General features: G+C 42.3%; 1 protein-coding gene across 3 annotated transcripts in view; it reads left to right on the top strand.

The window, feature by feature from the left end:
* The window catches only part of RASAL2 (RAS protein activator like 2), a 1,712,944-nt gene that overhangs the window by 745,987 nt on the left and 939,398 nt on the right, over nucleotides 1–27,559 (top strand). For all 3 annotated transcript variants that reach the window (XM_044085261.1, XM_044085259.1, XM_044085262.1), the window contains exon 2: nucleotides 18,867–18,994. In XM_044085261.1, the coding sequence (XP_043941196.1) occupies nucleotides 18,867–18,994 (128 nt within the window). The remainder of the gene's footprint in view (nucleotides 1–18,866; nucleotides 18,995–27,559) is intronic.

Here is a 27,559-nt window from a genome sequence, read left to right as displayed (position 1 = left end):
CAGGAAGAAGCCTGTCAGTCTTCAAACAAAACCGGGCCTGTATCACTTCAGATAGGTGGGTTCTAAACATTATTTAAAATGGTTACAAACTCATTTTCAAAGAGCCTTTGAAATACTCAGGCTGTCCAGATGTTCCACTAAATCAAAACTCAGAGGCCCTGGCCCAGATTCAGATCTTGTGCTCTCAGGCAGCTGTGGAACCAGTTTCAGAAAATCAAAAAGGCAAAGGATTCTACTCCAGGCTATTCCTGGTTCCCAGGAAGTATTCCTGGTTCCCAGAAAGGGAAGCTGTTGGAGCCCCATCTATGGACCTGTACAATCTCAGTCAGTTTCTCGTGGTTCCAAAGTTCAAAATGTTGACTGTTCACAAGCTATTACCCATGATAACCCCTCAGGCCTTCATGGTTTCACAAGACCTAAAAGATGTCTATCTGCACATTCCAATTGAAACATTTCGCAAAAGCTTTCTTCGCTTCAAGGCAGGCTTCCATCACTGTCAGTTGTCAGCACTGCCCTGTGGCTTATCTACCGCTCCAAGGGTTTTCACAAAGTGTCTAGTACCTGCAATTGCTTTCTGCCAGACCAAGTGGGTCCAAATGTATCCTTACCTGGACACTTGCCCGGTACAGGCCACAGACCTGTCAAAACTCCTCAAGGACCTGAAGTTCAACCAAGATCTCTTGTCCTCCCTGGGATTCACAATACATCTCGAGAAATCCACCACTGCCAACCAAAAGGATAGTTTTCCTAGGAGTACTCCAGGACTCTTAACTTCAAAAAGCCTTCCTCCCTCCTGACAAAGTCCCCTTTTCGACAAACTGCTTCCAGAAAATCCAGCAGAAACATTGCATCTCAGCCAGAGAGTTTCTCTGAGCACTGGAATATATAGCTTCATGTGTCCTCATGGTTTTCCTGGCCAGGCTGCACATGAGGAAGCTTTAGAGGTACCTCAAAAATGTATGGTGCCAGTGTTCTCAGTCTCTGGTGACTGTGATACAGCTGATCCCTTGTCTCAAAAAAGAGTTTGCTTGGTGGGTACAGGCTTGTACCCAAAATCAGGGCCTTCCCTTCAGTTTCATTCTACAGGGCCGAACCCTCACCATGGATGCCTCAGAGACCACCTTGAGGCCTCACTTTAAACACCTCCAATCCCAAGGGAAGTGGGAAGTTCAGTTCAAGGACAAACACATCAATTGAAAAGAACTGATGGCAGTGCAAAAAAGGCGTGATAGCCTTCAAAGAAAAATGGGAACCCAGGGGTACTGTTAGTGAAAACAGGCAATATCACAGTCATGTGGTACATAAACAGGCAGGGAGGCACACACTGTTATCCTCTGTGCAGCCTAGCAGACCTCTCAACCAACTGGGGACAAATTTCAACAGAATCAGGGACAAGTCAAGAAAAAATCAGGGACAATCAGGGACACTTTTAAAATAATAGTGTTTTAACTTGAAAGATTGACAGAATCAGAGCATATGAATTAATACACATCATCTGAAGTAAAAGAAGTTTATAACTTTTAATTATTGTCATTATTCATAAAGTGTAATTCACCACCTTTCCTCCAAAAGTCACTAGTTTTAGGAGGTATTAAGAGGGACAGAGTTAAAATTTGAGTCAAAATCAGGGACTTCCCTGAAAATCAGGGACATTTGAAAGGTATGCAGCCTAGTGATGCATGTCTGGGAAACTGCACACTCTCTGGGGTTGCACCTCATGGCACAATTCCTTCCAGGGACTCAAAATGCTATAGCAGATCACCTCAGCAGAAACCTGATGGACCCCAATGAATAGCATCTGCATTGGGAAATTTTTCTCAGCATGGGGAGTCCCACAGGTAGATCTCTGCCGACAAGGAAAACACTCGCCTGAAAAAATTCTGTGCCAGAATCAAACAGAAATCTGCCTGGAAAACAGATGCTTTCTCCTTCCTTTGGATTCACCTCTTCATTTATGCATCCCCCCCTTACCCCTTCTGCCTCGAGTGCTTCTAAAGATAAGGGAAGAGGACCCAAGGGCAATACTGACAGCACCAGACTAGCCTAGACAGCACTGGTATCCTGTCCTTATGGAGTTCACCAATCAGTGCCCGTGGCTGTTACCTCAGAGAGTAGACCTTCTCACTCAGAACGAGGGAAGGATTGTGCATCCCAACCTTCAGACACTCAGCCTTCCAGCTTGGATAATACTGCAGCATTACCCTAAGTAAGCAGGTGGCTTGGATAATACTGCAGCATTACCCTAAGTAAGCAGGTGGCTTGGATAATACTGCAGCATTACCCTGAGTAAGCAGGTGCAGGACATCCTTAAAGAACCTAGAAGGCCTAGCACAAGAAAAACATACTCTGCCAAATGGAAAAGATTCTGTATTTGGTGCCAGAAACGGCACGTCGATTCCAATTCAGCACACATTACTACCATCCCAGAATACCTGGCTAGTCTGGTAGATAAAGGCCTTTCCTATTCCTCCACTAAAATTCATGTACCTGCCATTTCGGCCAACATTCCTACTCTTCCTCCAGTCTTTCCCATCCCATCCCCTATTAAGACAATTTCTTAGGGGAGTCATTAGACGTTCCAGGAGGAAATCTACTCATCCATGGGAATTCAACTTTGTTCTGTAAAAGTTGACTTTGCCTCCTTTCAAACCTGTAGCATCTGCTCTTCTGAAGTTTCTTACTTGAAAAACAACTCTGCTGCTGGCTATCACCTCAGCCAGGAGGGTTTCTGAGTTGCAGGCCCTCATGGCAGTAGAACCATTTATTATCTTCCACCAAGACAGGGTTTCCCTCAGAACTATTCCTTCTTTTATGCCGAAGTTGGTCACTGATACTTCTGTAAATAAAGCCATTTATCTGCCTACATTCTTTCCCAACTGTATTCTGTGAGTTTTTATGGAGCCAGGAGTTGAGGATGATGCCGCTGGACTAGTTCTCTTACAAAAGCTGAATGCTTCTATTGGGAACTTGTCAGCCTTGATTGAGGTGCTGACTGCACAGTTATCTTGCCTTGGGAGAAACCTGACGGGTGTACCGACTACTTTTGGGCAGCCGGTGAGCTCTACTCAGGCTACGAGTGGATCATTTTATGCCTCTATTCCACCAGGGCAAGATAGTTCGAAGACCTTGCCGTTACGAGCTAGTGGCTCTCCTATTGATTCTAACTCTACACGAGGTAACAACCATGGTAGAAGCAATGGTTTGACTGCTGATACGCCACTTTCTTTTACTGAATGGTTCAACAACGGGATTCAGTGGGACTTTGGAGTTGACAACAGTAGTCAAACTTGCGGAACTGTCGACCAACAAATCAAGGACTTTGAAAAGGAAGTGTTAAAGTTTTGTAAACTCCAAATAGAGAACTGTTACCTAAGGGAATGTATCTGTAGGCAACATATCCCGAAGGGACTCAGGAAGGGACTCAGGACTTGGAAATTTCCAACAGGTACTGTTGGTGGTTCTGTATTACATGACGAACTTTTGGCATTGTTTAATAGACATGGTTGCGAGCTCCTACAGGTGCTCATTAGAGACAACAATAAAAAAATGCAAAATATAAAAACAAGAATTGATGCTATTAATGAAGGTCTTCACAATGACCTATTGTTTCATTCTAAAATTAATGAATATAATGCTGCAATGGTGAATGTGGACAAAGTTATTGCTACTTTGAAAAATAAAAAAGCTAAGAAATTGGAAAGGGATAGGATTGAATATGAACAAGGGAAGGCATACCCTTTGGTCAACAATAATAATACTAGGATACATGTTAATGAGGTTGACACTCAAATGGGGGGGGGGGGAGCCCATAATGGGTGATGAGAATATGAGTGATGTGAATGAAGAGATGGTCCCTTTAGCCATGCCTTTGAGGAGGTCAGAGTGCCTCCAGATCAGCAGCAACATCGCTACAACCCAGGGGGATAGGCATTGGCAACCCACAGACATACTATTCCAACAGAGGCAGGCCATACAGGGGGAGAGGGATGGTGAACAGGTGGTAGGTGATAGTATTGGACATCCTTTTAATATTATCTTGAATGAGACTGGTGATTTTAAAATTTACAACTATAGTGATATAGTTGTAAGCGCAGCATGGCAAATCTCCTCCAGAAAGGCTTGAACGTTGTACCCACTATGGCTCCCAGAGTAGACAATGCATTACTTGATCTAAAGTTATTTGTTAGGAAGTTGAATTTTAAAATGTTTTTCAACAACGACAGTTTCAAAAACATACGTGAATGTAGGAAAACTATTATAGTCAACCCGTCCCTGCACCCAACCCTTCAGGTATTTGAAAATGTATGTATGGAACAAATTAGAAGGTTACACCAGAACGATAAGAAAGATGTTTTTCACAACTTGTCTGTGACTGAAATGGAATTACTTCATGAAATAGTCAATTGTTGTTCAATAAGGTTATGAAACCAGACAAGGGAGGGGGGCTGGTAATTATGAATCAAGGGAGTTATATAGATAGAATGCAAACTCACTTGTTTACTGATGCTTATGAGGAAATATCTAAAAATTAATTAAATATTTGTTATAGAAACATAGATATTATACTAAATGATTTATTGTTCAATGAGTAATTTTCTTTGAATGAACACAGCTTCCTAACACAAAAACATCCACGCATCCCCATGATCTTTGGCATCCCCAAAATACATAAATGTATGGAAGATCCTCCCTTTAGACCAATTGTGGACGCGAAAGCCTCCAAAACTTTTAACGTAGCTAAATTTGTAGACCATAATTTGAAGCATCTTCTGGCACAACAGGCCCATATACTCAAAGATTCATGGGATTGTCTTAAAAAAAGTTAACAACAATATGTTTAGTGAGAATTTAATAATGGTGACCATGGATATTAAAGACCTATTCACAACTATTCCCCATGACCAAGGTATTGACTTGTTTTATGAGCATCTATGTACTTTTTCTTGTGAAAGTCATTCTAGACTACTCATGTATAGGACCCTAATGGAGTTAATTTTACAGAACAATTTTATATTATTTGAGAATCAGTTATTCAAGCAAAAGACAGGTGTTGCAATGGGGGAGGCATGTTCCCCCTGTTTGCTAACATCGTATTGACACAGTGGGAACTTTTTAAATACTGTACATTTTATGGGAGGTTCCTAGATGATTTGTTAATTTTCTGGGATGGGACAGAAGAACAACTTCAGCAATTTTTTGAGTTTATGAATTCTAGTACTGGGTTCCTTACATTTACTATGGACTTTAATTTTGAAACTATTAATTATTTGGACATTACCTTAAAAAGGACATGGTAAATAAAAAAATGTACTTCTACTTTATTTAGGAAACCTACTTATTCTAACACCCTGTTGCACTATGACAGTTGTCATCCTGTACATCAGAAAAAGTCTCTGGTGAAAGGACAGGGTGTGAGATTATCAAGGATGATATCTGACAATGTGGTTTTCCTACAAGAAGTTGAGAATTTGAGGACAATGTTTATTAGGAGGGGATACCCTAAGACATTCATGGAACCCATTTTTGAAGAGATTATAAGGAAAAGAGACAGTGGTCATTTTTTTCCACTTTTCGGTTCTTTACCTGATAGATTGATGGGGGGCACAGTGACTTTGGCGACTGAAAATCAGGTCACTATCAGTAGTCCTTACGCTGATGCTATGGTTCTTACTTTCAACACTTTATTTTACAATATTAAGGAAGTCATATATAATAATTGGATAGTATTTGGTACAGATGACAAATGTAAAACTAGGTTGGGGACAGACCCTGTATAGTATACAAGAGAGATAGGTGTTTCAAAAATTTATTGGAAGGTAACTACCCTGGCCAGAAAGAAGGCCATATGCGTAAATGTGGAAGGTGTGCACAGTGTCCCCTAGTATTTGAAACCAATATGTTGCATATCAGGGAATATGGAAAAGTTATTTTGGCTAGGCAATATAATTGCCAGACTAAATGCCTTGTCTATATTGCAATTTGTCAAATGTGTGAACAATTTTATATTGGCAAAACTATTAATATGTTACATAAGCGTATATGTATGATATCAGGAGGGCCAATATAAAAAATGCTCTGGCTAGGCATATTATAGAGTATCCACAGCATACTTTTAAATTTTCTGTTTTGGAACAAGTATGTCTTGAAGGGACCAGGGGTGGACCTGTTGGGTTATTTCTTGAATACAAGGAATTACTCTGGCAATTGAGATGTGATGCTACCAACAACTGTGGTTTAAATGACATATTATCCATTTCAAGTTATTTAAAACTTAAGTCCGATTTTCATTTGTAGTTGCATAGAATAAACATGTACTGGTTGCAATAATGTAAATTTGCATCTACTGCTTTCACCATTATTTTGGTTGCAGTGTTTTTATTTTAATCATGAATTTATTGAATTAATTATTTGTTACTATAATTTATAAATGTTGTTAGATTACTATGTATGTCCTAACTAGTAATTAGTAATATGCTTGGAATAGGAGGCTCGGTTTTAAATTTCAGTGTTAGGTTTTAACTGATTGGGATGTATAGGTTTGACATGTGATAGGAGCATTTTTGTATTTAATGAGATGTTTAATTAATTTCAATTATTTTGATGAAGTCTCGGGGCGAACGCCTGACGAAAGCACTTAAGTAAATAAAAAGTTCAGTGGTTTCAAGTCAGCTCTGTGGATTTATTTCTGAGTTTGGGACTGTATTCTGTGATTCTTTCCCAACCGTCAGAACAAAATGGACAGAATACTTCATTTATTGGATGTGCACAGGCATCTCAGCGTTTGTCTGGACAGGACAAAAGCCTTAAGAAAATCTGGCCAGCTTTTTATTACCTTTGCCTGTGGCTCTGAGGGGATGCCAGCTTTTAAACAGACTATCTCTAAATGGATCCCCCACTGCATCTCCTTCTGTTACACCCATCATGGCCAAAAAAAAAAAAAAACAAATTGAAATGAATAGGTCACACTCCACAAGGGCCACAGCTACCTCTGCTGCCTTTCTAAAGGGAGACTCTACTAAGGACATCTTGGAAGCAGCCACCTGGTCACAAAGCACTACCACTTGGCAGCCTTTTCTAATTCCAGAGCAGGATTTGCCACTGCCACCCTGCAGGGCATCCTCTCCACTCCTTAATCTCCTTCCCCCTCAATTCAGCTTTGGGAATCTTGGACGACAGCAGTGAAACAGGAAAAACATAGTACAGTTGTGTACACTTACCATAAATTTATTTATTTTTTTTACATTTGTTGACTGGGTTGGTCTGACTGAGCTTAGTGGCCCATTTTCAGTGGAGACCTGGGGAGAAAAACTCCACAGTGAGATGATTTATTTTCAGAAGAAATTAGATTATATGCAGTCATTATTATTCACTGCATACTTACAGAGAGAGTGCAGTTTTACACTAGTAGTTGGAAAAGAGGTTGTGCTAACAGTAAAACATTTTAACAATAAATATGGAATACATAAATTGATATATATATATCAATGTTACAAACAATAATTTGTAGACGTTTTGGCTTGTATACTTACAATATAGGGAGAGAATGCAAGCAGAGTTGAGAGGAAGAGAGATGCATAATGGAGGTGGAAAGGCTAAAACATAAGATAGTAAGTTGCTCAAGGAAAATGGGGGTAGTGAGATTATACAGGGAGGGAGCGTAAGTGAGATGGGAGGAGGTGATGGGAGTCTTTGATGCATGGGAAGGTAGTTTAGGGAGGATGAGTGCAGTGGCAAGACCAGTTAGTTTTTAGGTATTCTCCAGTAGCTGTTTTGTATTGATTAGGGTATTTAAGGGATCTAATTTCTAAGGGAAGTTTGTTCCAAGATATGGCAGGATTGTAGCTATAGAGATTGCAACCAGTTTTGGTCTTGGGTTTATATATTTGTAGCAGATCTTGGTCAGAGCTACGCAGAGGCCTAGTCGGGGAGTATTTAGAGATAATAGGAGTAAGGCTGGGATAGAAAGAGTGCTTGTATAGGACTGAGTGAATTATTTGTAGTCGAGAGAGGAGGAGCTGGTGGGGTAATTCTAGCCAGTCTAATTGTCGCAGGGAAAGATAGTGGTGAGACTTATAATATGGTTTGAAGCAAATCTAGCCACCTTGTTGTAGGTTAATTTGAGTTTGGTTAGGAGTGAGGAGTTCAGATTAGTTAGAATGTGACAGCTATACAATAGGCTAGGAAGGAGGTATGCAAGTGAGAGAGTTATCAGCTGTACAACAGGCTAGGAAGGAGGTATGCATGAGAGGGTTATCAGCTGTACAGCAGGCTAGGAAGGAGGTATGCATGAGAGGGTTATCAGCTGTACAACAGGCTAGGAAGGAGGTATACATGAAAGGGATATCAGCTGTACAACAGGCTAGGAAAGAGGTATGCAAGTGACAGAGTTATCAGCTGTACAACAGGCTAGGAAGGAGGTATGCATGAGAGGGTTATCAGCTGTACAGCAGGCTAGGAAGGAGGTATGCATGAGAGGGTTATCAGCTGTACAACAGGCTAGGAAGGAGGTATACATGAAAGGGATATCAGCTGTACAACAGGCTAGGAAGGAGGTATGCAAGTGACAGAGTTATCAGCTGTACAACAGGCTAGGAAGGAGGTATGCAAGTGACGGAGTTATCAGCTTTACAACAGGCTAGGAAGGAGGTATGCAAGTGAGAGAGTTATCAGCTGTACAACAGGCTAGGAAGGAGGTATGCAAGTGGCAGAGTTATCAGCTGTACAACAGGCTAGGAAGGAGGTATGCAAGTGACAGAGTTATCAGCTGTACAACAGGCTAGGAAGGAGGTATACATGAGAGGGTTATCAGCTGTACTTCAGGCTAGGAAGGAGGTATGCAAGTGACAGAGTTATCAGCTGTACAACAGGCTAGGAAGGAGGTATGTATGAGAGGGTTATCAGCTATACAACAGGCTAGGAAGGAGGTATGCAAGTGACAGAGTTATCAGCTGTACAACAGGCTAGGAAGGAGGTATGCAAGTGACAGAGTTATTTGAGTTATTTTTGCTTTGCTTGTTAAAAACATTTTGTTGCGATAAAGGAGTCCAAGTTTTTGGTGTGTCTTTTTAACACAATTAGACATGTAAATCAAGCTTAAGTTGGTCATTAATTGTGACAACAAGGAGTTTAGTGCTAGATTCGACTGTGATAGAAGTGTTATGCGGGACAGTATAGTAAAAGTTGTTAGATTAGTGAGGTTTTTGGGGCGAAAGAGTACAAGCTTAGTTTTCTTAGGGTTGAGAATTAGTTTGTTGTCACAGAGTCAGGATTCTGTGGAGGTAAAGGATGTTTGGGTGGCAGAGTTGAGGTCAGTGGGAGTGTCTGCGAAGGTGATGATGGTTGAGTCATCGGCATATTCTATAAGGGATGACTGGGGGCATGAGGTATGTAGTAAATTAGTGAAAATATTAAAGAGAAGTGACTCCCATTTTCACTGGAGGGGGGGGGGTAGAGCAGAGAGCCATTTGACAGATTGCAGATGATCAGAGAGAGATGGAAAACCAGGAAATAGTAGAAGGAGAGCAATTAAGGTTTGATAGTTTGGCCAGAAGAAGAGGGTGGGAGATGGTGTCAAAGCCCTTGGAGAGGTCCAGGAATAGGCAGGAGATCAGTTTGTTGTCATCATGAGCAAGGGATATAGTACGTATGAAGGATATTACTGCATTTGTGGTGGAGTGTTTGGGGTGAAAGCCATGTAGATGTAGTGTATTTACTATTGCAGTCTTCCTTCGCTCCCTCCTGCCCCCTTAACCTACTACATAACGTACTAATAATCAATTAGTCTAGGCAAGGGACCCCCTTCCTTCGTTCCCTCCTGTCCACTTATGGGTCTTCCTGGTAGAGGACAAAAAAATACTGATGACACGGGCTGGCGCCCTTTATACCCGAGATTACTGACGTCGGTCGTGGCATCCGCCAGCTTGGGAGGCGGAAAGAGTTTTCTCTGGTAGTCGAGCAAGCAGAGGGCTTTCATGACAGGATATCCCACAAGTCAGGACTGCAACAGTGAATACACTCAAACATGTACATTTATGGTAAGTGTACACAACTGTAATTTGTGGGAATAGAACCTACAACCTTGTGATCTTCCTGCACCAGTATCAAGTGTACTACATGTTGACCTGCTGACGCTGACATTTTTGATTTATAGGGAAGTTCATTGGATTTACTATGTGGTTTGATGGATGTTTAGTTTGATAGTTCCTGAGAAGCCATGTAGTGTGCCCACAGAAAACTTGGTGTTGTACTTGGTAACTGGAAGCAAGATGCAGTCTACAAAGCGCAGTAAGTAAGGATTTGGTATTCATAGTAGCGTAATGGATACAGTCAGCAGGTTCATAGAGGAGATCTGATGTACCAAGTAGCAAGGTCGAAGAACCTTGAGTGAGCTAGATTCTATGTAAAGGATCACGAGAAAAAGAAATTGGTATAGCTGAAACAGGTAGGGGGTATGAGAGAAAAGGACGTGCGTTTAGGGAGGGGTACACAGAGTCGGGTTTACAATTTACAAGGACTCAATGGCAAAAGCAGGGATAGTGAGTGTTAGGAGATTGGAGGTTAGAGAATACAGAACAACTGGAGCAGTGGACTACGAGACGGATTGATAGGAAAGGTGGAGAATTCAGTGGGAAGAGAGAGAGATAGTCATGAAAAATCAAGGGAGACCTCTGACTGCTGTGAGTTACTAATGCTAAATTCTCTTGTCTTAAAATACTCATGTAAACTGTTTCTTTCATATATGTGTCCAAAATAAAATGGAGTGTAAAAACATAAACTTGAACAACAATAGTTTGTACCAGATTTATATATGCAAGTACAGTTTCCCCAGGTTTGCATTCAACTCAAGCACTTGAGGTTTTAGGTGATTTTATGCCTGTGTTGAGCAGCTAAATAGAAAGTTGTTCACGTTGTGTTACATTTTGAAGAAATGCCATTTCTTGGACATGCTAAATACCTGCCATTTGCACTATGTTCCAGAAAGACCAGTAGGTGTCACCATAGAGCCATCATTTAAAATTGCGCTGAAGTTCATTCTGGTAACGACCTCAAGCTTTTCGTCAGAATTACCAACATTTAATCTACTTGAAATATCCAATACAGGTGTTGTGAACACTGGCTTCATATGCCCTTCATTTTAATTATATGATATTATAGCAATAACCCACGCCTGGGTGTGGGTAATGCTAAATTTACCCACGGTTGGCGTGGTTTGGTCCCGGTGAAGCCCGGGACCAAACAAAGCCAACCGTGGGTAAATTTAGCATTACCCACACCCAGGCGTTATTGCTATTATATGACATTATTTAAGAAAAGAAACTGTTACTTTTCTTAAATAATGGCATAGTATAATGCCTGTTTACTGCCCTTCCGCAGATGTCTGGCATCCGCGGCAGTTCTGATGTACTACGCGCCTGCGCAGTACATCAGAGCTGTGGGCAAAAGCAACGGAGAAAGCAAGATCTCCGTTGCTTTTAGTCTCGCTATGTTAAATGAGTTTAACATAGCGAGACAGTTTTAAAATAAGCAACGGACATCTCCGTTGCTTATTTTAAAACTGCCTCGCTATGTTAAACTCATTTAACATAGCGAGACACTAAAAAAAGCAACGGAGATCTTGCTTTCTCTGTTGCTTTTTTTTTTAAACACTGCCTCGCTATGTTAAATGGGTTTAACATAGCGAGACAGCTTTAAAATAAGCAACGGAGATCTCCGTTGCTTATTTTAAAGCTGTCTCGCTATGTTAAACCCATTTAACATAGCGAGACAGTGTTTAAAAAAAACGAGTTATACTAATGGAAAAAAGTCCGGGCGACCGGACCTTTTTCCATTAGTATAACTCGATTTACAACGGGCACGCTGGCCAATCAGCGTGCACGTTTTGGGGGGATCATGGTATAAATGACATTAAATCAAGCAAAGTTAAAGCTTTATGTACTTGTTTCTTATTGTCAAAGGTTTCCATTTCCTTTTCTTCCTTTATTGCCCAGCTGAGTTTTCCGTTTTGTGTTTCTAACGCATTGTATCTTTAGATTCTCACTTCTCTGCTTGAGTATCTTCCTTTCATTTATTGCCTTAACACACTGTCTGTTCCAACCATTAAAAGCCTGTTACAACGGTTTTGTCGTGATCGTATTTCTGTGCTGCTTGTCTTTCTCCTTCCAGCTTCTTTCATCTTCATTTGTTTTATTTTCCTCTAGTATTTCTAACGCTGTATCACTTTCCTCAGTATGTTTATGTTCCCCATGCTGCTTACTTCCTTGGCTGGACTTCCTTTTGATCACTTTTCGTTATTGTTTATTTGTTCATATTTTGGAAGTCACAGGCATTGCAAATGCTTGTATTTGTTAGTTTCCTGCACATCTGCCCAAGGGCATTTATAAGCCTAGCCAGAATGTGTTGGCTTTCACCACCCCCTTAGATTAGTTCCCTGCGCCACTGTCCAGCAGAGCCATTAGTTCCCTGCACCACTGTCCAGCAAAGCCACTGCAGTGATCCCCAAGGTAAATTTTCTGTTTCCCATCCACCCGTCAAGGTTTCTCTTGAAGAGTGTTAGTGAGGGGCTCTGCCTGATGTATATTGGAATCCTATTCCAAAGCATGGGGAGTCTCTGTGACAGGAATCTATCCCTCCAGCATGTCCTATTTATCGTTGTGGTGAAGTTTATATCTCTAGAGCATGTGGCTCTCCGGGATTTGTTTTTTTTTTTAGGTGGAGCATGTCCATCAATTCTGGGTTGGACATGGCCTTGTATGTCAGCAGAGATCACCTCTGAGTAAGCGGTATGCGACTGAGTACAGCTGTAGTTTCTTGAGTCGGGCTGCATAGGGCATCTGTTTGAGGCCAGTATTCCTCTTGGTGAGGTACTTTTGTGGTCTTTCCAGCTGTTGCAGGTATCTTGTAAGGTACATCCCAAATGGGGCGTTGTATTCTATGATGGGTCTAATGAGTGATGAGTAGAGAGACACAATAACCTCTTTTGTTCTAGATGCGAACCCTTTTGTGATTAGGTGGGCCACATAGAAGGATTTTCTAACCACCTTGGCAATATGATTATCAAAGGAGAAATTATTATCTACTTGGGTCCCCAGATCCCTTATTACATTTTACGTATTTAGGGGACTACCACCTATGTGGTAGTTCGTGGGTACTTTATTTTTTCCAAAGGGGATGACTATGCACTTTTTGGCATTTAGCTTGAGGCCATGATTTTGACACCAGGTGTCCATCTCAGTGAGACCCTTCTGGAGGGTGTCTGTCTCAGTCGGAGAATCAATTATGGCCCCTAGTTTGCAGTTGTCTGCGAACTTGGTCAGCCATAGTCCACCTATGCTTGCCTGTACCGCTGAGAAGTATATACCGAACAGGAGGGATCCTAGGACTGAGCCCTGGGGGACGCCACTTGTAACCGGTTTAGAGTCGGACGTAGAGCCTGCAACTCTCACCATGTGGGTTCCATCCATGAGCCAGTTGGCAACCCATCTCATGATGTAGGGGTTTATGTTCAAGCTGGTGAGCTTATCTATAATACTAGAATGGGGAATGGTGTCAAAAGCCTTTGCGAGGTCTAGATAGGCTATGTGAACCTCCTTTCCCTCATGTAATGCCTTGGTAACTGTCTCAAAGAAGTCCACCAGGTTTAGGAGGCATGATCTGCCCTTAACAAAGCCAAACTGGGTCGGGTCAAGTTTGCAGGTTCCCAATGTCTCTGTTAATGAGTTCCATGATGATGCACTCCATAGCCTTGCAGACCAGGCTAGTCAGGCTTATAGGGCAATAGTTCCCGGGGTCTGTTGTGGCTCTACCTTTGTGGAGTGGGATAACTGTTGCTGTGCGCCACTCTGTGGGTACGTAGCCTGTAGAGAGGCTGAGTTTGAACAGTGTGTTTAGGTGAGGGATTAGTTCATTTTGGAGCTCTTGTAAGACACAGCCTGGACACCGCCCGGTCCCATTGAATCTGTGTTTTTGGCTTTGGATAGGGCTGTGTCAGTGATTGACGGGGCCCTACATTCTTCTAGTATGGTTATGGGCCCTTTAGGGAGTGAGAGGGGGGTGAAGTTTGCACTAAACCTGTCTGCCAGAATCTTGGCAATATCAGTCGGTTCAGTGTATTTTGTGCCATTCTGCACTGACTCAGAGCAGATCTGAGAGTTTCCACTTAGGCTCTTGACATAGCTAAAGAACACTTTGTAGTTATCTTTGGAGTCATTGGCAATTTTTCTTTCGAAGCTAGCCTTGGATGATTTTATGAGGGATTGTAGTTTCTTGCTGATACTGATCAGGGATGCCTTCCCTTCTTGGGATTTTACTATTTCTGTACTAGTTTCCTCCTTCTGTTGTATAGCTTGTTTATGGCAGGGGTCCACCAGACTGGTTTCCTTTTCTTGGAGGAGTGAGTCTTGGTTTTACTTGGGATAGCACGATCCATGCATTCCTGCAGACGCTCATAGAGTGCCTTTGTAAAGGTTTCAGCAGCTTGGACAGCATTGTCCTTTAGCATGGGGGCTGTGAACCTTTCCTCCTCGGTCTTAAGTAACGTGAAGTTTGCTTTTGAAAAGTTTTTCACGGTGGTTTCCTTGATTGGGGTTGGGGGCGGAATGGGGATATCCAGAGTGATTAGTCTGTGGTCTGCTCTAACTAGCGAGGGATTGACCTCTGGTGTGGAACACCGGTCGCCCACCGGTCGCCCATGTTGGTGATGACCAGGTCCAATATGTTGTTCCCTCTGGTGGGGGTGTTGACCAGTTGATCCAGGGCATTTGAGTTTATAAATTCAAATAAGCGTTGGGCAAGGGAGTTAGTACTTGTGTAGTTCTCCCAGTTTATGTTTGGGTAATTTAAATCACCCAGTATTAGGGTGTTTGGTAGGACCTTCATATTTTCCAGTGTCTCCAGAAATGTGGAATGGGGGTCCTGGGTCATGGTGGGTGATCTGTAGCGAGCTACAATTTGGATTGTAGTTTTGCCCGTTGTTAGTTGCACATGGATGATCTCTGATGCATTGTGCTGCGCCATTAACCTGGAGGTGTGGGTATCCTTGATGAATATGGATACATCCCCGCCTTTTGTGTTTCGGTCCTGGTTCTGTGGGCAAAAGATATGGCATGAGTTATAGCCTAGTAGTGCTGGGGTGCTCTCAGGAACCTTAAACCAGGTTTCTGTTACTGCACAGATGTCGATGTTCTCCATACTGAGGAGTGCCTTGAGTGCGTGCATTTTGAGGTTTAGACTTCTGGCGTTGAGTAGCATTACCCTCAGTTTTTGGTTACTTGTGCTATTTATGGTGGTGGGTTTGTCTTTTGCCTAAAAAAGGCACTATGGGGGCGGCAAGATCCTTGGCCTTTATTCGAAAGCCTAAGGATGACAGGTGCAAGCCATCTCTTGCAAAGCAACGTGGCTTGTCGAGCATGTCATCCCAGGCGGACAGATACTGGATCCCCTTTGAATGACACCAGAAACTTAGCCAATTGTTGAAATTGATAATTTTTTCTTTATACTGTGGCATCATTCTTGGTGAGGGCAGGATGCTACTCAGGGTCAGGGTCATACCGGCCTGGGCTACATGATCTGAGACCGCCCGACAGGCAGCTAACTGTAACCTTCTCCTTGTCCAGCCTAGTTAGTGGGACATCAGTGTGCCTGACTATAGAGTCGCCTATTACTAGTGTGTTGGGTATGTTATTTTGCCTTAAAGGCTGTGATTGCATGGCACACTGATTATGTGAAGTATGTGTTTCATGGTTTGTGATGGGGTGTGGAGGTTGCTTGGATGTCTGCTTTGGAGGTCTCTGTTGCTTTTGCAGATTTTTATTTAGAGCCTCCTAGTATATTTTCATGTATTCATGTGTGCTATTTGTTGGTGTTGGTTTATTAGGTCTATGTGAGACTGGTGGTGTGTTGCAAGTATTTCCCTTCTCCTCTTGACTGTCAGCTCCAGTCTTGGGTTGAGAGAGCTTTGCCTCCAGTTTGGCTGTATAATTGCATCTCTCACATACATTAGTGTTTGGTGGTAGGAGTAGAGGGTTGTCTGTGTACATGAGGCAGTTGTAACATTGCCTCAAAATGCCCAGATTCACCAGTTGGACTGGAGAGCACACCGGAAACTGCCCTTTGGACATGCCTGAATAGGTAGAGCAAGCTGTTTTCTGATTGGCTGGTGGGGACGAATAGAGAGCCTTGTCCTTCTGGACAGTATAGGGGGGTTTAGGGCTAGGGTTAATTAGTGCTTGCTATGAGTTTTAAGCAAGTGCTTGACTGAAATGAATGGTTTGAGTGCTAAAGTTGAAGGTTTGTCTAGTTCCAAGGAAAAAATTAAAGAGTAGACGTAGTGGAGCTGAGAATAGTTTAACTCTAGCTAACCGGCACTGCCCGGTGCGCAAAACCAGTTTTTATAGCAGGGAAGTGAAAGAGAGAGAAATCAGCCCAAAATGGCCAATAAACTATGAACTTCTGGGCTGAAACCACTCCTCCAGGGACAGATAGGCTGCTCAAACCTCCCTTCTCTCACAGGTGAACAGAGAAACTTCCTTATATCCAAGTAAGGTGTGGGCAACACAGAAACTTGTAACACAGCCCTGGATTCAGCAATAACCTGAAAACTGGACTATACTAGTTCAGAAAGGCGGGAAACCAGTATATGTTTTTGTTTTTTTTTCCGAAAATAGAGCAGATACAATCAAAACAACACTTTAAATGCACAGAAAAGGCTATCACACTTTAGTGTGTAGCCTACAACAATTAAACAGATTATTTAAACACAAAAATGACAATTCAAGTGCAGGCAACAAATAAGTACAAATTTTATTATGATATTTGCTATTTGTTGTTTGTACTTGCATTTGTATTTGATTGATCGTGTCTTGGAGCTTATCTCCCTGGGCCTTTACTGAAAGTGGACATATATCCAATTAGACTAGCCTCATCAACAAATGTAAAATAAAAATAAAAATATGTAGCAATAACAAACTTTTTAAATCACAAAAACGCTATAAAAATTGGCGTTTTGGGCAGAATTAGTTAAGACAGCAAGAAAAGCAGAAAAGTGATACTTAATCACTCCAAAGTCACTCTTTTGTCTCTCTGCTGCTGTCGACTCTGCAGAACACCTGGAAGGCACTTGCTGAGCGGAATACAAGTGATAAACTGTGCAAATGTGGTTTTTATAGCAGGGAAGTGAAAGAGATAGAAATTAGCCCAAAATGGCCGATAAACTACTAACTTCTGGGCTGAAACCATTCCTCCAGGGACAGATAGACTGCTCAAAACTCCCCTCTCTCACAGGTGAACAGAGAAACTTCCTTCTATCCAAGTAAGGTATGGGCAACACAGAAACTTGTAACATAACCCTGGATTCAGCAATAACCTGAAAACTGGACTATACTAGTTCAGAAAGGTGGGAAACAAGTATATATGTATTTTTTTTTCAGAAAATAGAGCAGATACAATCAAAACAACACTTTACCCAATTAACCAGTTAAAAAGCTCAAAACTGAGCCCTTTTCCAGCAGTCTTCAATCAGACAAGTTCTAACTGCAGACTTTTGCCACTAGGGTACAGAGAAACCTTCTCCAAAAAGATGGCCTGGATCAGTGCAAAAGTTATACAAACAAAGCTAGATCCAGCAGGCCTGAATCTAGTCTATGCTACAGCAAACAAGGCGTACCGATTTCATAAAGAAACAGTTCAAGTAAGCATGCGCAATAAGCCTTTAACCAGAAATTCCCAGTTCAGAAGGGCAGAATCTAGCCTCCCACCTATGCGATCTTTAACTCCGTTACAAACTATGTCTTATCTGTCCTACAGTACGTTTGTTTTGAAGCAAGTACAACATTTACGTGAGGTATTTAGTGTCCTCAAGGTGTATGTTTTGGGTACAGGACAACATGGAACCCTCCTTCTCCCACTGTATTCTTCGCTCCAAGGCATGTAGCTTCAGCTAGGCCTGTTATTACAGCAGCTCCTTTTGTTGCCAGTGGGTAACAATAAAGAACTAGAAGGCCGAGTTAGATCTTCACCTATTCTATAGGCTGTGCCTTTTTCAGTTTATGGAACAGATCGGTTTGCTGGAAGAAAAAGTTACAAAGCTGTCCTAGTGCGTGGGAGGTACATGTTGTGTGCATCATACAGCCAGAGCTTTCATTCTGAAAATTCATCATTACATTGTGTGTTGCCAAGACTGACACTTGGCTTAGAGGGTTAAGGAGCTGTTTCCTGTAGTCCAGTGAAGCAAGGTTTGATTCCCTCAGGCTCCATTGTCTGTGTGATTCTGAGCAAGTTACTTAACCAGGTACTGCTCCTGGGCTAAGTCTAAAAGAGACCTTGGAAATCAGTATTTTGCCCTGGAAAACAAATACAAATAAAAATTAAAAATTAAAAAATAAAAAAAGACTACTTATTGGTTCCACTGGCTTTACTATGACTTAGTGGCAGTAAGATCCCTTTGAAGTATACAGTCCGTGAGTGACTTGGCTGGAGAACAATTTGTGTATTGAGATATGAAATAGATCACTTCAAAACACAAGGGAATCCCATTTTACAAAATAAGTCAATATTAGCTGTCTGCTATTATCAGAAGAGGATATATATTCCTGGCCCTTTGTGTGTATCTTGTCTGAATATTGCTGCAATAAGACAGTAAGCAAAAAGCTGAGAATAGATCATTGGTTATGCAATGAAACAGATTTAGTACTTTTATTGCAGGTGACCTTTGCAGCTACCAGTAAACTTGTTTTTCTGAGTTGAGCATTTAAATGTATTGCATATGCTTTTGGTAATCACTGTAGATTTGTATTGAAAACCAAAGCTAGAACAATGCACTTTGACACACTGACATTAACACATTTCATTTTATTTCCCCTGTTTTGATACAGATGTGAAAGGCCCACCTACACATCGTATGTCATGTGGACAGGCTCCCTGCAGTGAAACCACAACATGGGAAAGGAAGTTTTGTATCTTAACGGACACTCAGCTGGTGATACTGAACCGGGAGGAGGAGGTAAGGCTTTCTTTTTGTATTTTATATTTGGTGTTTTCCAGGTGCTGGAAGGTAGGGCTCTTCACCTCTGGTAACTGCAAAGGAACCCCGACTTGTATCTCACTCACATCAGTAGAACAACGACTGGGATAATATGAAGGTCGCTGACTTTATCCTCCCACTCCCCTCCATGAGCTAAGGCTGTTTGTACTCTTGTAAAGGCATTACATGTGCCATAGTATTTGAGGATTATACCTTCCTAGCACTACCCTTCTTTGGAGCCCATGGCACATGGGGGGGTGAATTTCCCTGCTGTATTGTACAGTAACGATGACCTCTGGCTGTGTTTCTTCACTTGTTGATCTTAATTTATCCTCACTAAGTCTATTGTGTATAACTTTTAAATTTACAAGAGTAAAACTGTGCCAAGAAGCCGACCTTTCATATTGTAGGTGGTATCGTTTTTTTCCTGGTTATATCTTAACATCTCCTGTTGTGCAGTTTATCATTGTGAGCTTGGATATATGTGATACCACAGACATGCACACACTTGTAGCTTAAGATGGCTCCCAGCTCCGCCCATCTTGTATTTTACTAAGGGCTTCCTATCGTGTGCTGAAGGGGTGCACTAACAGCGGTTGTTCAGCAGTTCCCTGTCCCTGTTCTAAGAACCCAAAGCTGACAAAGAACTGGGTCAGTTTCTAATCTTATGTTACTGTTCATGTAGCATGTGCCTACACCTATTGGCATGGCTCTTACTTTCCTGTTTCATGTATGAGCTGAAGCTGCATGTTCTGGATGTTTCCTGGGGTACAGTGTTCTGTATGCAGACTTTCCAAGACCTAATGGGAAGACCTAAAAAAGAGAAAAGTGTCAGCACCATAAAGGGTTGCTAACGTTCCTTCTTCCTCTCCTACACCACACCTTCTTCCTAAGAAGTCTCCTTTTGAATGAGAAGTTTAATCAGGTAACAGGCAGGTTTTCTTTCCCAGCTCTGCCTGCAAAGCTTCCCAAGAGGCTGACTGTGCTGATGGAGCTTCAGCAGACCTCATCACATCAGAACTTCCCATGGAAGGCTTGTTCTCCAGGTTTGCTTTATATCAAGTGCCAGTGAGTTCTGAGTGTGATGTTTAAGTAGCCACGTTTTGGTGGTGGTAGGTCCCTCAAGAAAGTGCTCTATTAAACAAGGATGTGATGTCTACAGAGGTGTTGAAACAGGCCTAGGCTACTAATTAGTCACCATAGGGGATTCTTCTCTTATGTAGAGAGATGCAGTGAATTCTTTTCCCACTTCCTTTTTATTTCAAAGAGGGCAGAAGATTCTGACCAATGTTGGATGACTTAATGTTAACTCTCAGGGAGGTCAAGCCTGATTTGCCATAGTGTACCTGGATGATATTGCTGGATGTGATGGGTACATTTTGGCAAATCATTCTCCAGGTCAGAGGTTCCTGTAGCCTTTGGCTTAACAAAGACATTGTTGTTACTGTGACTGTATCTTTCATTGTATTCCACCTCATCCATTTGTGTGAGAATTAGAAATGTAGTAGTACCACCTTAAAGAGAGATTCACATACCTGGTGTTCATGTACATGTGTGTGACTATCTCTCTATTACTCCAAATTTATTTCATAATTGTTACATTTCTTATGAGTTTTTGTGAATTTTAGGAATCTCAAGAGAACTTTTAAAATTTAGTAGTACATGCAAACTGAGTGCCAGGTATGGGTCCTTGAGTGTCTGGGTGCTTGGGTTGCTAGGTATGGGACCCTGATTGTCTGGGTTGCAAAGTATGGGTCCCTAAGTGCCTGGGTTGCTAGGTGTGGATCCCTGAGTGCCTAGGTTGCCAGGTATGGGTCCCTGAGTACCTGGGTTGCCATGTATGGGTCCCCTGGTGCTTGGTTGCCTGAGGGTACAGTACCAGAATGATGCCTCAGTGCACCCATGAAATCTCTAAACAAGCATTTCATCATGGTGTACAGTTGTTCTAAGAACTGTCTTGTATTTCATTTTTTTGAATCATTTGAAACGGTTATTAGTTTGACAGTTTCAGTGTCGTCACTGTGATAAGAAGCTTTTCTGAAGTCTAGTGGAACTAGTGACATTAAGTAATAGTTTCATAGCTTCGTAGGTAATTACTAGGCTTATGACCCCAGGGGGTGCCTTTTTAACCCTAGCCGTGCTTCCCAAATGTATCTTACAACTTTTGATACCTCGTGGTTATTTTAAGGGGTATATTTAAGCTTGGGCATAGATGGTCAAGTATTTATAAGCTGTAGTATATTACAAGTTTGTGTTTTTATTGGTGTCAGCACCCGTGACTGATAGGAATCAACTCCAGTCTACTGTTCTTTGACTCAAACCTATTTCTAACCATGCTGCAACTGCTGGTTCTGTGACTGTGGCAGTAGTGGTTGGGGGGGGGGGGGGTTGTCACTCAGCCAATCATGGAAGGTGGTGGATTTTACATCTGGTATGACCACACTCCTGATAGCTAAGCTGACATGCACTATTGCTTGCAGTGCCTTTTGTGCTTTGTGTGCACATTTAAACACAATCTCACACACACACACACACACACACACACACACACACACACACACACACACACACACACACACACACACACACCTGCCATTTCTGCACCACTGTAGCACCAAGCATAAATTCCCAGCCCATTGTTCTGCGTGTCATGGATCACTCTGTCCACTAGGTGTCATCACTGCAGCATGCTGTACGGCCTGCTTTGGGCAAGTCAGTGTTGTGTGGTTACTTCTACCTTTTAGGACCAAGGTCACTGGTCAGTTTCTGGTTGCTTTCAAGGCTTTATCAGTGTGTGCCTTGGAGCTAGTAGTAATTTATCAAAGGCCTTGTATCCTGCAAAAGAATATAAAAAAGTAATGAAAAATGTCCTCAAAAAAAAAAAAAAAAACCTTCAACTGTAGATTCTTGCATTTCAAGGGAACAGTGCTTTTGTAGTTGTTTGGGTGAAAAAACATATATTGTTTAGTGATAATTTGTTTTAAAATGAGCGGGTAAGAAATCATATATTGTATAGTGATAATGCGTTTTAAAATGAGCCCTGCACTGTTGGTGTACATGTACCTTTTTTTCTTCTGCAAGTAACAAGTTTAGTTTGATGCAGTGTTCAGTTAAGTCTTTTGAGTTGACCCGTCAAACAAATGGCTCACTGTCAAGTGTGAGACTACCCCCGCATAACCCCGGGGGGATAATATGTGCACATAAATATTTCATTATTTCTTGTATGTATTTCAGTGTTTAGGAATGTGAGACACACAACTTTATTTGTTCAGGATGGAAAGATATCAGAATTAGTTTTACTTTGTTGAAGTCTCACATTAACTTGCAGCTGCAAATCCCAGACTCTCATTCATCAATTTTTAAAACTTATAGACCCCTCTCCCAAGGAGAACTTATTTTTCCTTCATTCACTGCACTTGGTAAAGTTTGCACAAACTCCAATGAGGTACTTCCATTTCAACTGATCATCGGAGATTAAAGTGCAGGGGGTTATGGGTAAAGTTGTTACTGCAGAAGCATTGTTTTAAATTCACTGATATAATGTAACCACACCAGTCCATCAGAGCAGAAAAATAACCATAATTTGTGTCATTGTTATCCCATAGTGAGGATGTTTTTAAGGCATTGAATGTACGTTTATTTAAAGGAGGGGTGTAGTAAGCACAAAGAATCGCTTCACATGTGAAGGAGGAAGGGAAACGCCCCTGTTCTCTTGCAGTTACGGCACTGGAACAGCAGTGTGTCATGGAGCTGCTTTTCATCCTCTGAGTTCTTCATAACTGCTTTTGTTTTATTTCTATATTTGTATTTTTTCCAGGGTAGAGCCCTGATCTCATGACCGTTTTCAGTCTCAGCCTGGAAGTGCTGTCTTGTTAAATGGCCTGCTCAGAGTCGCACAGTTCGGTAATTAATCTCCTTTTTAATAATAATACTAATAACAGTAGCAGTAATCACGCTTTCTTCCTTTCATTTGTTTCTTTCTGTCTTGACTATCGCATGTGTTGGGTCCACAGTTACTCTTTTTCTCCTTGTGAATATTCAGGTGGCCTGCGATTTTGCAACTCCTCATCATCACCATTTTTCACATTTTCGACATGCGATCTGAGTTTTGTGTCAACCGTTGCTGTCTCTTTCGATTCACTGCCACTCTCCTACCTTCTTTGACAGTCATGCCTGAGTGTCTCAGGTCCTCTCTCACTATCCGTCTACCTCTTTGCTGGATGCCATCATTTCTTCGTATCTTCTTCCTGTCTGTCCCAAATCTTTTCCACAAGATTGTCTTTTGTTTTAATGCTCATGAGCCCAAACCACCGTAATCTATTCCCGTTGACCTTCTCTATTGTTTTAATGCTCATGAGCCCAAACCACCGTAATCTATTCCCGTTGACCTTCTCTGCAAATGGAGCTGCTTTGGCTTCTGCTTTGATGGCCTCATTTCTTCGTCTGTCCCACAGTGTGCATCGTCACACCTATCTCAGGCATTTCACCTCCATCACCTCTAACCTCCCCAACTACCATGTCTTAACTGCTCAGGTCTGTATACAATTTACTTTTCAGCTTCGTTGGCATCCTTCTAACATATACTACCCCTGACACTTTGTGCCAGTTGGCTGCAGTCCCTCTGATTCTAGCTTTGAACTCCTCATTCAAACTTCCTTTGTCCTCAGCCACCCCTCAAGCCACTTGAAGCTGTTAACCTCTTCCACGATTTTCCCTTCTATTTGAATTTTCAGCTTCTTTGGATTTCCCCCATTTGCTGCCATTAAAGTTTTGGTTGGAGTGCCTTCTGTGTGGAGTCTGCATGTCCTCCCTGCGGTCGAGTGGCCTCCGAAAGGCATGCATGAATGGGCGTGCCTTCGCTGAAGGTTGGGTATCGGGTTGGCAACTCGGCACCATAAAAATCTACTCTCAGTCATTAGCGGAAAGGAGTTTCTGCTGTGGCGACCCCTAACTGGGAAAAAGCCGAAATGACAAACAACAGTTGTCTTATTTGTACTCAGTTTCATCCCATGTGCCTTCAGTTTTACATTCCATTCCCCCTATACTTTGTTGATGTTCTTGCTCGGAATCTGCCTGTAATGCTACATCATCATTTGCATACAGCAACTTTGTTCTGTACTCTCAGACTTGTTTCCTCATGTAGTCCATCACCAGTGTGAACAGCAGTGATCTCAGAGCTGAACCCTGATGCACATCCACTCCCATTGAAAACCCCTCTGTGAGACCGAACACTGTTTGTACTTGAGTCATTGGGTCCTTGTACATAGCCTGCACTAATTCTACCAATGTTTCTGGGACTTCAGACTACCACAGTACTCCCCAAATCAGCTGTTGTGGGACCTTGGCATATGCTTTTTCCAAGTCTAGGAATACCCAGCTGGACTCTCTCCTTATTTCTGTAGTCTCAACTGTCTGTCTCATGGCAAACATTCAGTCGGTTCTGCCGCATCTTGACCTGAATCTGAACTGCTCATCTCCCATCGTACTTCCTGCTACTCTGCGTTTTCATTTGTTAGTCACCCTGTCCTGAACTTTCAAGCAATGTGATAGGAGTTTGATGCCTCTGTACTGCCCACAGTTGTGAATGTCCCCTTTGTTCTTGTACACAGTGGCACTAGTATGCTTATTTTCCAGTCATGTGGGATACACCTTTCACTCTATAGTGCTATGAGTACTCTCAGGAGCCATTTATCCCCTAATTTACCCAACATCTTTATTTTATTTGGTGTGATCTCATCTGAGCCCACTGCCTTCCTGGACTTCATTTCGTTAATGGTGTTCTTACTTCTTCTATGGTGGGCTTCTCTTCCTCTCTCATTGTAGGCTGTGTCTGGGGCAGTACAGTTTCTTTGGGGTTTTCTTCATTCGGAAGCTACTAGATGTACTCCTTCCAAATGCCTTTGATGTCCTGTGGTCTGGTGAGCAGGTTGTTGCTGGCTTCCCTTATGAAGGCTGTCTGACTGTCTTTGCTTTGCATCTTGATAGTTTCTTTGTGGTATCTACCGAGTCACTTTCCAGAAGCTGGTAGAGTGCCTCCGATGCCTTCTTCTTCGCTATCGCAGCTCTTGTCTTAACCCGTTTGTTACCCAACAAGTATTCTTTCTTTACCTGGTCAGTTTTTTCTGACTCCCACGTTTTCCTGCACTACTTCTTTCTTTTTATGACCTCCTGGACTTCTGCATTGATTCTGCCACCAGCTTTCCTTGTGCACTTCATTTCCATACGTGGCGTGGCCACATACCTGCTCTATCGTCCTCACACATGCTGTTTTGAGGCACTGCCATTCTTCACCTGTACCTGTGTCCTTATCTCCCGGGCATGCTAGAGCCCTGGCAAATTCCTTGAATGCTTGTGCTTTCTTTTCAGTCCACTTCCAGGTCTTCGGCCTGTTCTCTGTTGACCTTAGAACCTTCTCTGACCACTGTGTGAACCTGGTTGTGGCAACCAGTGATTTATGCTGTGGGCCAACTGTTTCACTGGGGATGGCATTGCATTTACTGATTCTTCCCCAGTGCCCTTACCTTACTGAGGAAGTCCAAATGAGCTGCATGTTGGCCACTCGTGTGTGATCTTGTGACTGTCTTACTGAACCATGTGTTGGCTACTATCAAGCCATTTGCCAGACAAAAATCTAGAGTGACCTCTCCCCCTTTATTCCTGTTGCCCCACCCTTGTGGACCCAGGCAGGCCACATGTTGTGTCTGTCCCAATATGTGCATTCAGGTCACCCATTATCAACACCAATTCATGCTGCCATGCTTTATCTAGTAGGTCCTGCAACTGCTGTCTGAATGCACTCTTTTGCTCACTATCACAACCCTGCTAAGGGGCATAGGCTGAGATTATGAATACTGCCCTATCATAGGCTGATATTATGAATACTGCCCTATCATAGGCTGAGATTATGAATACTGCCCTATCGTAGGCTGAGATTATGAATACTGCCCTTTCGTAGGCTGAGATTATGAATACTGCCCTATCATAGGCTGAGATTATGAATACTGCCCTATCGTAGGCTGAGATTATGAATACTGCCCTATCATAGGCTGAGATTATGAATACTGCCCTATCGTAGGCTGAGATTATGAATACTGCCCTATCGTAGGCTGAGATTATGAATACTGCCCTATCATAGGCTGAGATTATGAATACTGCCCTATCATTTATTCTCATTTGATAGTTGGGAACTACTGCAATAAAATGGGGTGGGGGTGATATAATGGTTAAGGTCTTTACCTCACAGATACAATTCACATTTGATTCTAACCTTTGGCTATTGACTAGGCCTGTAATACCCTGCAGACTTTTAGTCTAATATTTACATATTTGTCTGGAAGCTGATTTAATTAGCACTTACACAAATACTTGTGTATCTATAACGTGTCTTAAACTATGGCTCTGCTGTAAAATTATGTGGACAATTCTTGTATTTATGGTCCTTAGTTGAAGAAGTGCCAATGACTTTGGAACTTACCCAGTTATTCAAATGCAGTAAACTTTATTAGTAAAATGTGTGCTTTTGGAAAATGGTAGCCTTGCTGTTACTTGAATTGTTAAGTTATCTCACAAGATAATATGGTGATAAAGTTAGGGATGGATTTATTCAATGGAAGGTTTTTGTCACTGGATAATTTCTGAAGTGTGGGCAGAGAGTGCGTTGTAAAACGCTTGCTGTTATTTCACATACTTGTGCTGCCAATTGGCTGGACCAGCCCACCAGTGTTTCTCTGTTTTCCTTCATCTTCCATTAGCATCAGCTTGTACGGCCATAAATGAGCAACATTTCCGTCTCCTTTCATTTGTTTTGTGTCAGTAAAGGTTCAAGCTTGAAAGCTGTCCAACTGTATTTTATCTATTATTTCTTTGCTTAGTGCCTCAGCATGAAACACAAACTGTCATTGTCCATGTTGGTGTGAATGACCTGAGACGTACCTCCTTGGACTACATGAAAAGGGACATGGAGGAGCTGTCCGATCTTCTAGCCCAGGCAGGTATGACCCTAGTCCTGAGTGGCATCCTGCCATCACCCAGAATTACACCACAATACAAGGACAACATGATTGACTTCAACAATTGGCTAAGCTTCTGATGTCATTATAAGGGGATCCAGTATCTGTCTGCCTGGGATGACATGGTCGACAAACCACGATGCTTTGCCAGAGATGGCCTGCACCTGTCGCCCCTGGGATTCTGGATACTGGCTAAGGCTCTAGCCACCCCTATAGTGCCTTTTTTAGGCAAGGTTCAAATGACAAATTCACCACCCTAACAGGTACAGGCAAGAAGAATCTGAGGGTATTGCTACTCGATGCTAAAAGTCTAAACCTCAAAATGCACCCACTCGAGGCACTCCTTAAAATGGAGAACATTGACATCTGTGCAGTGACAGAGACCTGGTTCAAGGGTCCAGAGAGTACCCCTGCATTACCAGGCTATAATTCATACCACACCTTTCGGCCACCTAACCAGGACCGAAATACTAAAGGCGGAGGCATGTCATATTCATTAAGGATATCCACACCTCCAGACTAGTTGCTCAGCATA

Source organism: Protopterus annectens, chromosome 10.part0 (assembly GCF_019279795.1).
Source record: "Protopterus annectens isolate FY-2018-M chromosome 10.part0, PAN1.0, whole genome shotgun sequence".
Taxonomy (NCBI): domain Eukaryota; kingdom Metazoa; phylum Chordata; order Ceratodontiformes; family Protopteridae; genus Protopterus; species Protopterus annectens.
This window is presented reverse-complemented; position numbering and strand designations above follow the sequence as displayed.